This window comes from Bos mutus, chromosome 15, assembly GCF_027580195.1.
Source record: "Bos mutus isolate GX-2022 chromosome 15, NWIPB_WYAK_1.1, whole genome shotgun sequence".
In the NCBI taxonomy this organism is placed as follows: Eukaryota; Metazoa; Chordata; class Mammalia; order Artiodactyla; family Bovidae; genus Bos; species Bos mutus.
This window is the reverse complement of record NC_091631.1, coordinates 18,514,615-18,530,109: the sequence shown is the minus strand read 5'-3', so window position 1 is coordinate 18,530,109 and position 15,495 is coordinate 18,514,615. Positions and strand designations below refer to the sequence as shown.

The 15,495-nt window shown below is 46.1% G+C and overlaps 1 protein-coding gene across 9 annotated transcripts in view; it reads left to right on the top strand.

The window, feature by feature from the left end:
- TCP11L1 (t-complex 11 like 1) overlaps positions 1-15,495 on the top strand; it is a 41,244-nt gene that overhangs the window by 20,414 nt on the left and 5,335 nt on the right. For 6 of the 9 annotated variants that reach the window (XM_070383587.1, XM_070383584.1, XM_070383585.1 and 3 more), the window contains 4 exons: positions 983-1,179; positions 4,003-4,184; positions 6,016-6,188; positions 9,597-9,776. In XM_070383587.1, the coding sequence (XP_070239688.1) occupies positions 983-1,179; positions 4,003-4,184; positions 6,016-6,188; positions 9,597-9,776 (732 nt within the window). Of the gene's footprint in view, positions 1-982; positions 1,180-4,002; positions 4,185-6,015; positions 6,189-9,596; positions 13,317-15,495 lie in introns of those variants that run through there. The other 3 variants (XM_005890879.3, XR_011467015.1, XM_070383591.1) reach the window with 3 other exon arrangements.

The following is a 15,495-nucleotide window of genomic DNA, read 5'->3' as shown; positions in this document are numbered from 1 at the left end:
GGCAAGGCGGCCTCCACTGATGGGGCTGCAGCCCACTCGTGTCCTGTCAGAGGGTTTTTTTTGCTCAGACAATGTGGACAGAAGCTTCATCTTCTTGCTCTTGTGTCCCTCAGAATCCCGGGTATCTACTCAGCTTAGAAGAGTAGGAAAGCATGCCGGCAGATGGGAGACAACAAGGTCCCCCTGCTGGGGTGGGGGTGTCCCCCCAAATGCCATGCAGTATGTACCAAACAGGTGACAGGACTTACCCCAGCGAGGCTGACCGGAAACCAGATTGATAGGAGGCTGAGATCTAGACAAGGACAAGCCTCATTTTCAGTGTGGAGGGTACTTTACACTGGGAACTCTAGCCAGCATCTCCCCCCATCTGTCCCTGGGCAGGAATTTTCACATCTCACTGAGCTGGACTTACCAGAGCTTCCAGCCGCGTGTCATGCATGAGTGGCTGGGGTGGGAGAGAAAAGAGCAAAAGTCTGCCGAAGATCTGAGATGGCAAGACCAGGGTGGTGCGCTGTGCCCGCCGTCACGGTCAGCCCTCACAGCCGCCTCTGGGGTGGCGCTGGTGCGTGCATACTAAGTTGCGTGTCGTGTCTGACTCTGTGCGACCCCGTGGACTGTATTTTCCAGGCAGGAATACTGGAGTGGGTTGCCATGCCCTCCTCCAGGGATGCCATGCCCTTCCCGACCCAGGGATCGAGCCCGTGTCTCTTATGTCTCCTGCGTTGGCAGGCAGGTTCGCTACCACTAATGGCACCGGTGCCAGACCTTTGATTATGTTAAGAACCTTGACAGTCAGACAGACTACAACGAACCTAAGGTTACTCAACTGGTAATTGCCGGTCCTGTGATGTAAACCGAGGTCTGTTTGATGCCAAAGTCCATGTTCTGTACTTTACCACACTTCCAGGATGATCTTCCCTAAAGTAATTCTGGGAAGTGTCTGAGAGTGTTCAGTAATGTTCCAAGTCTTGCTTTTTCACAGATTCCCTGGACTTTGTCACCCAGTGGCTGCAGGAAGCCACAGATGACCTTATGAGTCAGAAGTATAAAAACGCGCTGCCAGCTGCGGGAGGGGCCGCCGGCTCTGGGGACGGTCCCCAGCTGGATCCCGTGGCCGTGCAGAATTACGCGTACCTGAAGCTTCTGAAGTGGGACCACCTCCACCGGCCTTTCCCTGAAGTAGGTGCTCCAGGGCAAGCTGACTGCTCATTTCTCTCTTGTACTGCTGAACTTCTGAAGAATAGTTACAACTCACATAGAGAAAGTTGTTCCTTTGTAAACCGTATAATTCCTGGGTTTTTAGTACATTCACAGAGCTGAGCTTCCATTACCACTGTTTCATTTCGGAGCATTGTCATCACCGGAAGGAAAACCCTGGACCCGTTAGCGGTCACTGTTCTTCCCCCTTTCTCCCCTCACCCCTTGGCAACCTACTCTCTGTCTCGATGGATTTGGCCTATTCTGGACTTTTTGTTTAAATGGAGTCGTACAATATTGGCCGTTCATGTCTAGCTTCTTAGCATAAAATTCATCCATGTTGTAGCATGTATCAGTACTTCATTCCTTTTTTTTAAAATTGTGGTAAAATATATGTAAAGTTTACCCCCTCCCCACGTCTTTTTTCTTTGACTGAACCCTTTGGCCTGTGGGATCTTGGTTCCCTGAACCAAGGATGGAACCCCCCCGCTGCCTGGGAAGGCAGAGTCTTAAACTACTGGGGAAAGTCCCTCCCATCTTTACGTGTGCAGTTCTGGGCATTAGGTGCATTCACATGACTGGAGCCATCACCTCCACCCATTTACAGAGCAAGCTGAAACCGCGCTCTTTAAGCACTAACTCCTCGTTGCTGTCCCCTCCCGTCTCCTCTGTGTTTCTGGATCTGACTGCTCGGTGCTGCATATGAGTGAAACCACACAGTGCTTTGTCCTTTTATGTCTTGCTTATTTCACTTAGTATACTATCTTCAAGGTTCCTCCACGATGTTGCCTGTGTCCGCACTTCTTTCTGAGTCTGAATCTCTTCCATTGTGTGGCTCGCCCCATTTTGCCTCATTCATCAGTTGATGGACACTTAAGTTGTCTCCACTTTTAGGTTCTTGTGAACTGTGCTGCTCTGAATATTTGTGTACAAGTTTTTGTGTAGACATGTGTTCCCACTTCCTTTAGGTATGTATCTAGGATTAGAACTGCTGGGTCACGTGGTGACTCTTTGGCGCTGCCAGACCGTTCTCCAGAGTATCTGCCTCGTTTTGTAATCCCTCCAAGAGTGTGTGTAGCTGCTAATTTGTGCTGCAGAGCGTCTGTCCTGTTTTTACTCATCCTGATGAAAAGCCTAACTCAGCGATGTTGCTTTTCAGTTTTATCTAAAGAAACTGCTTCTCCTTCCATGCAGAGCCATGGTTTTTTGTTTTTTTTTTTCTTTGTATGTTTTTTAGAATAAGTGCTTCTAACAGCCAGAATCCCTTAAGGAGATGACTAACTAGGGATTCCCCAGCAAATAGGTGGTTTGGTGTCTAGACTCCCTTTCTTTTTTGAGGGCACTCAGGCTTCTTATCTCTAGCCTTCTCTGCTACTTCTCTAATTTTCTTTCTCAGTTCCTTATTTTTCCTTTTAAGATGTTGTGAGCCTGAGTTTTCACCTCTTGCCTCTGAGTTCCCTGTTTCGTGCCAGACCAAGCTCTAAAGAGGGTGTTGAACTGGGGGTGGGGGAGGCTCCTTCCTGAAGAGTCACAGGCTCTCTCGTCTCTCCTGTAGATGTTTTGCTTGAAAAATTGCTGTGGGGAAAACGGTGTTTTCACTGGGGATAGGTATCCACTCTCAGAATTGATCCTTGGAAATTTTTTTTCCCCCCATAGGTAAGAAGTGGATTTATTTAAAGAGAAACACACTCCCCAGACAGAGTATGGGCCATCTTGGAAGGCCAGAGCAGCCCAGAAATATGGTGTGATAGTTTTTAAGGGCTGGGTAATCACATTGGCTAATGAATGGGAGGATTTACATCCTAAACCCAAGTACTACATACTGCTAGGAGGCTTCAAAGCAAGGACGCTGCTGCCATGTAACAAAGTGAAGTCAAAACAGGGACTGGTAAAGCCTCTCTGTTTGACAGTAGAGGAGTATCAGCCTTCAGAGATGGTTTTTACTTCGCAGAGAGGATTCTGGGCTAAGATTCCACATTGTTAACGTCCTGATTTGGTGCAGTAGTTTCTTATAGCAATACCGGTCCTTAAACTTTATTTGGTTAATCTATAAAAACTCAGATTGGATGTCGTATCCCCCCAAACTCTTCATTGCCCTTTCCCTCACCCCACACAGGGGACTTTGGCCCGGCCAGACCCAGGCCTGTCCGTAACATGGGGACACCGTCAGAAGTTCACTCACTGACTGCTTTCCATGTGGCTTTGGGTTACCTGTCATTCCTGCTTTTCCTATTGACAGTCTTTCTCTTTTTTTATTCACTCCCCATTTCTTGAGAGCCTCCCTTGTGCTGGATGCAGAGGGGGATATTGAGGTGAAGAAATACATCTCCCCCCTCCTTCCCTCCGGTGCCCTGGATAGAGTGGATTTATTGAGTTCTGGCTCTGCCAGCTGCTTTATATACATGGTCTTTTTTCATCTTTATTTATTTATTTTTTACTTTTATTGAAGTATAGTTGATTTACAGTATTGTGTTAGTTTCAGGCAAAGTGAATCAGTTATACATACACATGTATCTACTCTTTTTTTTACATTCTTTCCCCATGTAGGTCATTACAGAGTATTGAATAATTAATTCCCTGTGCTATACAGTAGGTCCTTATTAGTTACCTATTTTATATATACTAGCGTGTACATGTCAATCCCAATCTCCGAACTTGTCCCGCTCCCCTTTTTTCATCTTTAAAACAGCCCCGTGGAGGAGGAATCCCCGTTTTGCATAGTTGTGGGGGCTGTGGCCACACCGCCCTCTGCTGGTCACAGCTTGAACCTGCAGCTCAGGAGGATTTCTGTTGTATTCATCGCAGACAGTTTTGATGGACCATTCTCGCTTCCAAGAGTTCCAGCTCCAGCTGGAGCAGCTGACCGTCCTGGGGGCCGTGTTGCTGGTCACGTTCAGCATGGCAGCCCCAGGGATCGCCAGCCGGGCTGACTTCGCCGAGAAACTCAAGATGATTGTAAAGATTCTGCTCACAGACATGCATCTGCCGTAAGTGGCCAAGAGCTGTGGGGGAGGGTCTTCAATGGATGGTGCGAGGCAGAGGGTGGCAGGGAGCAGGCTTGGGTGGGGGGTCTGCAGTGTGAGACAGAATCAGGGCCACTCACGAGGGACCGAGGAAATCTGGCTCTCCAGTGCCCTACAGAATTTATTCAGGGTCACACGGTCAAAGTTAGAGTCAACTCTAGGGTTGCTGAACAAGGCTCTGGGACAGTGGCTTTCAAATGTTTGTGACCAGGACGCCTAGTAAAGAAATCCATCTTCCATGGCAACAGTGCACACTTGAACATTCATGTAACTAAAATAAAAACTTCAAAAGTGAAACTTACCCAGCTGTGCTTAATACTTCCTGGTATTTCTATTATATTCTTGCTCCATTAAAAAAAAAATATTGGTTGTTATCCAATGTTACCCTACGTTCACCACCTAACAGTTTTGCCAACACAGCCCTGGGGAAAGGTCAAACAAAAACCAAGTTGCAGTCTTCCAGTGTGTGTGAATGTGATTGACGTTTTCTGCCCTTTGCACACTCCTCGTAGACGTTCTGTGCTGAGTGTGAATGGGTTATTTATCAACCAGCAGCAGTCCTTGCTTGTGTGAGGGCAGCGGCTGTGAGTGCTCCTGCAGTGAAGTCAGGTTAGGTGATTTGTGTGGTTTCCACCTTTCAGAATGGTTCTAAATAAAGCTGCTAATGGTAAAGAACCCTCCCGCCAGTGCAGGTAGGCAGAGGAGATGTGGGTTCAATCCCTGGGTCGGGAAGATCCCCTGGAAAAGGGCATGGCAACCCTCTCCAGAATTCTTGCCTGGAGAATCCCATGGACAGAGGAGCCTGGCAGGCTATAGTCCGTAGGGTCACACAGAGTCGGACACGACTGAAGCAATTAAGCACACACAAATAAAACTGTATCTAACGAGGTTCAACTTAGAGGATTCTTCAGGTGGAATGTCCACAAACCTCCTCCTCCTCACAAAGTGGAGAAACTGGCTGCTGAGTTTGCACACAGCCTGAGTGTGTTCAGTGCCACGAGGGGTGTATACATGAGTCCTGACCTGGCCCTCAACAGTCTTGACTCCTGCAGGGTGTTTGCTGAGGCGAGGCCTGGCCTGAGGCCCTTGCACAGGTGTAGCCCTGGGCTGTCGCCTAAGTTCCCCACCAGTAAAACTGCTCTGTCACAGCTCCTGAGGAGTGGGTCCTGTCTGGTGCTCCCTCAGAAGGCCAGCCCCGGCGTGTCCACCCTGGCCCCAGCGTCGAGTCCCAGGGCTCGGACGTTTGCTCTAGATCCAGGAGAGAGGTGATTGCACTCTTAGAAAACACCCACCACCACGAGGGCTCCCTCCAGAGATGTCAGGGGAGCCCAGGAGCTCTAGGAAATCGAGGTGTGAATTTTAAATTTAAGGTTTCAGTTCTGTTTATTCTTTGAAAGTAGTTAATACACTGTCTCAAAAGCCAAACAGATAAAGTGGTGTCCAGTGAAAAGTTTGTCTCCTGCTACCACATTTCTGGTTGTTGGTGTTGCTCCAGAGGTGTCCAGGGTAGGCCTCGGTCAGTTCCAGCCTTATTTCACCACACAGATGTGAGCAAGAAGTTGGGTTTTAGATTGTTAGACCAGGTATAACCTGAGCCCTCCCCTCGCCTTTCTGTAAGAGAGAAGCTCCCCGAGTTGGGTGGACACGGTCTGAGAGGCTTGGGGCAGGGAAGGGTCACAGTTTCCCCCTGAACCGGCCAGTCCACAAATGGGTCGCGGGGGCTGGGGCTGAGGGGACTGTGCACTCGGTTCACGGACCCTCCCTTCCCTGCTTCTCCTTCCCTTCTCTGCTCAAGCTCCTTCCACCTGGAGGACGCCCTGACTGCTGTCGGGGAGAAGGTCTGCCTGGAGGTGAGCAGCTGCCTTTCCCTGTGCGGCCTCAGCCCCCTCACCACAGACAAGGAGGCCGTGCTCAAGGGTCAGATCCAGGCCGTGGCCAGTCCTGACAACCCCATCCGCAGGATCGTGGGTACGTCTTGGGGGGAGTCGGGGCCAGGGATGTGCCTGTGATGGGCTGGCGGACACTGTGGAGAGGAGAGGGATTAATCACCTCCGTGTGGTGAGGGCGACCCCAAGTTCTGATAAGCGGCCGGCAGCCAGCACTGTCCTGAGGGCTCTGGCTTTGGAATCCTGGGTCTTGGTTCAGAACCCTGCTCCAGCACCGTGAGGTAGTGGGAAATATCTGTGTTGGTCTCCTCCTGGTTCCTGGCACAGAGCTCCTGGGACTCTGGTGGTTTCCTCCGTGAGAAGAGCTCTGGGAGCACCTTTTATTCGAATATTTAGTCTTTCCCCGGTTCCTGATCCAGAGCTCCTGCAGCCTTTGGAATTTCCTGGGTCTGGGGAGCGTCTTTTGTTCTGAAGAGGTGACTCTTTGGACTCCTGGAGGGGCTGACTCTTTGGACTCTCTCTTGGGGGCTGGTCCCCCAACAGGCCAAGCCATGATTGGAAGTTTGGAACTTTCAGCCCTACCCTCTGTTCTCCAGAGAGAGAGGAGAAGGACTGGAAATGCCTGCAAGATGAGCCCTTCATGAAAATCCCAGAAGTACAGGGTGTGGAGAGCTTCTGGGTGTGTGAACACATCCGTGTAGTGGGGCGGGTGGTGCGTGCACCCCTGCTGCACGAGAACAGAGGCTCTGGCCCTCGGAATTCTCCCCGCCTCGCCTCATGAGTGTCTTCACTGTTCACTTGTATCCTTTATCAGAGCCTTTATTATATAATATAAACCGGTGAAACCTCCCTGAGTTCTGTGAGCTGCTCTAGCAGATTACAAATCCACGGGAAAGATGCCATGTGAACCTCCCATGTGTAGTCAAGTCAGACAGAAGTGGCGGGTGACCTGGGGACCTACTCCTGGTTGGTGTCTGACGTGGGCATCAGTCTTGTGGGCCTGAGCCCTTAACCTGTGGGAACAGAGGCTATGTCCAGGTGGTGTCAGAACTGAGTAAGATTGTGGGACACCCAGCTGGGGTCACAAACAATTGCTTGGTGGTGGGAACCCCTCTCCCCCAGATCTGGAGTCAGAAGTGTTTTGAGGGGCTTCCATGGTGGCTCAGATGGTAAAGAAGTCTGCAGTGCAGGAGACCCAAGTTTGATCCCTGGGTTGGGAAGATCCTCTGGAGGAGGGCATGGCAACCCACTCCAGTATTCTTGCCTGGAGAATGCTCATGGACCGAGGAGCCTGGCGAGCTGCAGTTCATGAGGTCGCGCAGAGTCAGACACGACTGAAGCGACTTAGCACGTGTGCATGGTGGTCCAGTGGTTAAGACTGCACACTTCCAGTGCTTCCACCGCTCGGGGCACAGGTTTGATCCCGGGTTGGGGAACTAAGGTCCCACATACCACAAGGCGCGGCCAAAAGAAAAAGAAACACAAAACAAAACCCAGAAGTTTTTTAGACGTTGTAATGGGGCAAGGGTGAGGAGAAGCACAGCTGTAGGTCGAGACTAAGATGGGTTTTCTTTGCAAGTACTTACTGTGTAGCTTGAGGAAGTGATATGATACTTGAGATTCTTCGTCTCTAAAAAGGGAGTAATACCAGCACCTCTAGGGTTGCTGAGAGGACTGCAGGTGATCATGTTAAATATAAGTAAGGTCCTTCCTGCCGAACCTGGCAGCACATAGTGAGGACTCTGCAACAAGTCGCAGTTATTAAAAATATTACTGCTATATGAGCTGTTCCTTTCCATCATCACTGTTTGATTCTGTTCACTGGTTGATCAAGGAACACATCTAATATTTAATTTTTAGGATTATTGTTATTTGATTGTGAAGTCCTTCCTCAACTTCTTTATGAAATCAGATAGCTGTTCCTCTTATAAATAATGGAAAGTTAGCAGGCTTCAGGCAAAAGCAGAATGATTCATGGTTATCAGATTCTGAGTAGAGGCTGAACCAGCGATGTGGGTGTGCTTCTAATACTATCACTTGGTTTTCTTTATTCCTAGGTAATATTTTATGATGGAGAAGGAAACGGCAACCCACTCCAGTAGTCTTGCCTGGAAAATTCCATGGACAGAGGATCCTGGTGGGCTATAGTGCATGGGGTTGTGAAGAGTTGGCCGCTACTGAACAACTGAGCAAAATATTTTATGAAAAGAAAGAAAGTCCCTCAGTCATGTCTGACTCTTTGCGACCCCGTGGCCTGCCAGGTCCATAGTATTCTCCAGGCAAGAATACTGGAGTGGGTTGCCATTCCCTTCTCCAGGGCATCTTCCTGACCCAGGGGTTGAACCCAGGTCTCCCGAGTTGACAGGCGGATTCTTTACCTCTGAGCTACCAGGGAAGCCCTGCCAAAACAAGAATGCTGTCAGAAGTGGGATTTATAAAAAGAGAGTTACATGAATCAGTGTTTTTTTAAAATATTAGATTTTTCCACCCCAGGCCTGCCTTAGTTACAGTTTCATCTTTGGATTCCTCAGGGGGAGCCTCCTGATGTTGCAGGGCCCTCAGACCCTCAAGATCATTGTCGTCCAGTGGGGTGTGGATGCGGGAAAGGGCTGTGAGGAGACTGCTGGCTACCAGGCTGCTCCCTTGGTTCTGCCAGCTAAGTTGTTTAGTCACAGCCAGTGGCGGTGTGTTACTGGCACCCAAAGAGTGTAAGTCAGTCACACCTGAGAAGGTTCCCTAGTTGAGGGGGGCGTGAAGTTCGAAAATGCTTATTCGATATAAATGCCCTTGTTGTTTTTGTAATAAAATCTGCAAGGTTGCGGCTTGCACACACTCTTTTTTGGCAGCTGAGGCTGCACAGGAGGGTACAGCACCATCATAGGGGTGAGGGTGGGGGGCTAAGAAAGCAAACGAAGTGATTCCAGGGAGTAGGACAAGCTGCCCACAGCTCCGTGAGCGTCACTGTGGGCTGTGGAGGAGGAGGCTCAGGCTTGTCTCATGGGCTTTGTGGGAAAAACTAGATCACAGGTTAGGAGTGCTGGAATCGTCTTTCTTTCTCCTCTTTTTGGAACTTGTATTTCTTGCTTTGTTTTTCCTCCCACTTTTCATGTGATCTTCAACAGTGGCTAATGTTGGTCTCGTTGCACCCTGCTCCTCTGAGAGCAGAGCCTGTCAGCACCCTAGACACCCTTAATCGTCCATGCGTTTATCCTTGCTTTCCAAGTATGTAATTTGGGACATTGCCTGGAGGCCGGGTCTCATGGCAGGCCCTGGGTGCCAGGGAGAGAGCGACAGACAAGAGGAGCGTGGTCCCACCCCGTGGAGGAAACATTACCAAAGAGATGAATGTTCAGAAGTGGGAGGTGCCCCAGGGTGATCAGGGAAGACTTTCTCAAAAAGGTGATGTTTAGGCTAAAAACTGAAGCATAAACAGAAGTTTGTAAAGTCGCCCTAACTAGGAAACAAACATCTGCTTTCTCTTCAATCACAGATTCCCGAATCCTGACCTTCTTAGACGCCTACCTTGCCTCAAGTCATCAGAAGCCATCGCCCATAGCCCCTGGGGGATTGGGTCCGATTCAAAAAGAGCTGGAGGAAGTTGCCGTTAAATTCGTGCGCCTGGTCAACTATAACAAGATGGTGTTCAGTCCCTACTATGACGCCATCCTCAGTAAGACCCTCGCCAGATCCTAACACGTATAGTCCCTGTAGCAGCAGTATTACTTGCTCTACCTGTTCTCAGCTGTGATGTGGCTTTGGAAAATGGCTATTTAGTACATTTCTGTTTAATAGCACAGATTCCAAAAGGAAGAATATTGTGTATCAATGTTGAGAAGACTTGTTGGAAAATGCACTGAATTCTCTTTTGGGGGTTTGTATTTATGAGCGCAAGTTTACATCAGAGAGGCTGTTGTCCTGAGTTTCATAGGCAGCACTCAGCTTTTAACAGGACTGTCCTGTGTATATCACGGTTGTAGCTGCCTGTCTCTCCCTCGAGTCTGGGACTGCTCTTCTGCCATCTGGGTTGTTTTTCTTTTAGACACCCGAGAGTATCTGCCAGCTACCCCAGAGTGAGAAGCCAAGCCGTGATGCATTTAGACGCGCCCCTCTCTTGCACAGCCCACCCCTCCTCCCTCCAGGTATTTAAGTTAGAACTTTATAAATCTTACTGCCTCCCGTCTGCCCCCCTCGACCCCCAGTTATTTATTGCTTTCTCCCCTCCTGGCCCAGCCAGAGCCCTGGAATCCTTTCATTCTGGAGGAGTTATTAATACTTGATTTAAAAAAGCTTTCTCTTTTGTACAAAATTACTTCTGAACCTGGATGATAGTGTTTATGGGATGTAGAGAAAGGAAAATTCTTTGATTTTTATGTCTTGAAAGTTGAGGAATCTTTAAAAAAAAATATGCTAGTGTAATATAAAAGAAGACAGATATCGGAAGTTTTTACTGAAAAGTTCACCCTGATACAACACCTTGAGGTATTGACTGAATTCGAATTCCAGAATTGGATTTAAGTGTTTTCAGATAAAATAGCATAAGCTCACTTACTTCTCAGGTAATGAAGTTATAGGAAATCTCTGATTTTCGAGCAGTATTTATCTAGGAACTTGAGTGACCAGAGTTCCTGACATACCCTGTGGCTGAAAGGGTAGCTTGGGGTCTCATAGATGACCTGTTTTGTTAAAGAATAAATGTGTATCTTAGGGACGTTATGTGAGAAACCGAACTGTGAAGTCATTGGGGTGATCCCCAGCTGCCAGAACCACAGGGGTGGCGTCAGGCAAGGAATCCCTTCATTCAAGCCCATAAGGGTGGGGGTGGAGCTGAGGACAGGGTTGGGGAAACATCCACCCTGTGGACCATCTAGTGATACCAGGTTCCAGAGGAGCTACTGGTTATACTGGGAGGGATGTGATTTCTCCATCTAATTGCTTCAGACTGCACTCTTAATATTTTTACTTGCAGTCAGAAATGTAAGCTGGGTTCCATGGTCAGACGTCATATTAATAAAGTTTAGTCTCAAGGACAAATCCTCCCTGGTTTCCTGGGAAGAGGTTAAAAGCTCAGTAAGTAGAACTTTTAAAGAACAAAACCACATCCTCTGTAGCGCGTTCAGTGAAGTCACCTCTGGAATTGTTCCTGGAGGTCAGGCTGCCGTGGCAGCTGCGCTCACTGGTCGTAGAGAATGAGGTTCAGTGGGCGGGGCGGGGGGGCACTCTGGCTTGCTTCCACCTCAGTGTTCAGGGGTTCCCCACCCCATCCAAGGATGTGGGAAAGGGGTGTAACCCCCCGATGCAGGGCGAGTCACCACCTCCTGTAGCCATTTTCCCTAAATCTCCAGAGTTCTTCATTCTGCTTCTTTTGCAAGAGTTAACTCTTAGTAGATTTTTTTCCCCCTCATGGGTTCCTACATGGATAGAGTGATGTTTGGACAGTTTGAAATCTTGATGCCCATGTAACAGGGAGCTTCACAGACTCCTGTGGCCCCCACTACCTCAGTGTCCCCTGGTGGAATTCTACAAGAGCCAGAATGAAGACAGTAAAGTTCAGAATCATGATATTCATATTGAATCGTTTTGCTGTTGCTCTTTGAAGATATGTGAGCTAGTTTTTCTTCCTGGAATCTCATAGGATTATCACTAAGGGCTAGGAAGATTCGTTTAGTTATTTAGTCACTCAGGAAATGTTTGCTAAGCATCTACTTAGAGCTCCCCCAATCCAGGGTATTCTGTCCCTCCAAGACAAAATACCTTTGGCATATAAATTATCCTTCAGAATTGAACTGGTTTTATATATATACTGCATGCTGGTTGGATTTGACATGGTTTCCTGCCCAAAAGGGTTTGTGGAAAACATATCTTTCTGGAAGTGCTAAGTTTATTTGGCAATAGTACTTCACTACAAGTGGGTAGAACTGAGCGCCTTGGGAGCTGGGTTGCGATCAGCAGGTCAGCTTGATTTCTCTGATAGTTTCCTAAATGAATGAGTGAGTGAATAAAGGTCTAGAAGTCAGCTGTCAGTTGATGAAGTGACTAGTGGGTGGCGTCTCACTGTATGAAGTTTTCTTTTTTTAATCTCATTAATTCTAAAGCAAGCTGTAAAATGTGATTGTTCATGTAATGTAACCCTATAATCCACTTCAGGTAAGAGTTACACTGATATATCTTACTGATTAATGCAGTGGACAGGTATATAGGAACTTTTTCTCTATGAAGAAAAGTTATTAAAAAGTTTGACTCAATAGGCATAAAACGTGCACATTACTGGCTGACAGTTCTGAATGGCTTATTTAGCAGTTCTGTTTTTGTGGCTTATTTTAATTTCTCCAAACTCTTAAGATTCCTGGGAAGAGAGCAGCCTCATTTCCTGCTGAATTTCAAGGGAGTGAATAGGTGTTTGCTGTTTGACTTCCAGTGATCTTTTGACTTGCCTTGACTTGTATGTAAAGCACTTGTATTTCTTTTGAGGCAGAACGGTAGAGTGGGAGGACTGAGAGCTGTCAGGAAACCAGAGCTCTAATCCCATTTCTGTCATGTGATTAGCTGGACCCATTTCAGTACCCATAGAATGAATGGACTAGAAAAGGGCCTTTCAAGTCTGACATTCTGTGATGAATTTGACTGGAATAACTGAAGTAGACTGCGGTCGGATTGTGCAGAGAGATCTGACTTAGAGGAAGATCTGGGTTGAGTCGTTCCTCTGTTGCCTTCTTGCAAGGAAGGCTCTGTGACTTTGGGCCATTCTTCCTTAGGCTTTGTAAAACAATACTAATTCACACTTCCTGTGAGGATTAAATTTGATAATGGGTATTAGAATGCTTTGTACACACAAAAGAACTATAAATGGCTTTATTAGCAACAAAGGAGAGTATTGTAACCTTTTTGCCTGTAGGTGATGACACATTTGACTGCGGGTGCCCAGCCTCCTTCAGTCAAGCACGTTTTACAGGCCTGTAGGGAAGGTTTTCCTCCTGTCCTGTCCCAAGACTGTTATTTTCTTTTATCATCTCTTCTGTACCAGAGCTGCAATCTTACTTCTCTTATATGCTGCCACTCACCTGCACTCCAGTGATTTCTCACTTCCACCTCCGCATTATTTGAAGTAAATGAATGGATGACTGAATGGTAGTGGATGATAGGCTATGAAACTCATATTAAAAGGCACTATCTCATTGAAAACCTAAATAAAGAATTACAGTGATGTTTGCAATTGTGTATTTATATTGGGTTTTATATACCTATTTTAATGGTTTGCCTTTTTATTCATTTTTCAAAGCACCTTCATGGGACGGGGAAAGGGGAAACTTTTAAGCCTGAAATCCTCTATTAACCTACTGAATGTTCACTGATACTTTCAGAAAAAGCTAGAGTCCTAGAAATGTGTTAGAAACTTCAGCAGGCAGAATTTTACCTAAAACTGCCTTTAGTGTGGATTTCTGTCTTACCTATGTTGCCTTCTGAACTAACATATAGTTTAGAAGGCCCGATCTGATGGAATGTAATTTAGAAATCAGTTGTGTCTGACGTTGGTATCAATAGTCAGACTTCACCATTTTTCTATTTGTTTTATCTGAACTAAGCCTAGCTTCCCTGGTGGCTCAGGTGGTAAAGAACCTGCCTGCAATGCAGGAGACATGGGTTTGATCCCTGGGTAGGGAGAAGGAAATGGCAACTCACTCCAGTATTCTAACCTAGGAAAATCCCATGGACAGAGGAGCCTGGCACGGGCTACATGGGATACATGGGGTCACACAGAGTCAGACGTGACTTAGTGACTAAACAACACCCCATCTGAGCTAAACATTGAGAGCCTTTAAGTGCAACTTTTGACTTAAAGCAGCCTTAAAATCAAAGTAACACTTTTTTTCCTTTCTCATTCTCATTGCCTCTGCTTTCTGAAGTACTGCTTGCTGTGGGCTCAAAGTAGAAATTTGGTCACATCTTGGACAGGGAAGAAAATTTAGTACATGGAATTGTTTTTTTTAACTTTTATTCCCAGAGCTGATAAGCTAACTTCTGTTAAATATTTAAAGTTTTACCTAAATCAGTAATATGGTAACTGAGTTTTGTTAACTTGGCATGAATTAACCATTCAAGAATTCTGAAATTTTTATTAAATAAAATATAACTGCACTTGCTGAACATCACAGTCAAGTTAAAAACTACCAACTTTAATGAAGTTTGCTTTGGGAATTGAAATGTAAAAATCAAAATTTATGAACATGGTGATTTTAATTTTACTATCATATAAATCAACTCTTAGTTTTACATATTAAGTATATGTCAGTAGAGGATTATAAAATTACCAAATAAATTCATAATTATCCCCCAAGGTCAACATGCTGACAAAAATGGTTTTATATTTTTGTTCTTTTCCAGTAGTACATTTGATCACTTTTATATTTACTAGGTAGCTATAACCTTTTACTTTATGTGGCTACATAGATAAAACCTCTTGTTTGAAATTTAGTGCTAACAGCCAGAGTTTGACTGATTTTTGTTTAGGAAGGATTTATGGTCCTTAAATTTCATCCAGTTCTAGAATTGTGGGGAGGTGCTATCGTTGTTTTTATGAAGAGGAAGGATATGAATATCTTTTGGTAATTTCTCTGCGTCCAGCAATATGGATATGTGAGTCCTTGGACATGCAGGGCTGGCTCCATATACCCCAGGAGTCTGCACACAGAGTTCCAAAAGTGAGTTCAGATTTCTAACATCATGCTACTTGATGTTAGATGAAGGAATTATCAAACATTCACACAGAATCATACTAAAAACCAAAAGTGCATATATTTAGACAGAACATTAAGTTCTACATATATATATAGAATATTAAGAAAATGTTTTCTTCTTAACAAGAAATAATCTGTTTGAAGTTTAAATGTCATATAATTTCTAGGGGAAAAAATCTTAGAAATAAATGCAGTAGGAGCAATTATAATACATATAAATGGCCTTAACAGTCCTTAGTCCCCAGAGAAGGCAATGGCAGCCCACTCCAGTGTTCTTGCCTGGAGAATCCCAGGGACAGAGGAGCCTGTTGGGCTGCCGTCTATGGGGTCGCACAGAGTCGGACACGACTGATGCGACTCAGCAGCAGCAGCAGCAGCAGCAGCAGTCCTCAGTAGCACTTTTCACCAAGGTAGGTAGGGGTGTGTTTTGTTACAATGCTTTAAAAAAAAAAAAAGGATCATTTTCCTTGCATAATCATATGGCTTTGTTTGCTCATATGGAAACACTCTTACAGACCATTACAGGTATTTGAAATCAGTTGTCTTCAATACACTACCCAACGATAGCACTCCAGCAGATTCCATATCTCTGTATTTTAAAGTCTGCTATGTGGTACTACTTGTGCCTTTCAGATTGTATTGTTGATAACCATGATA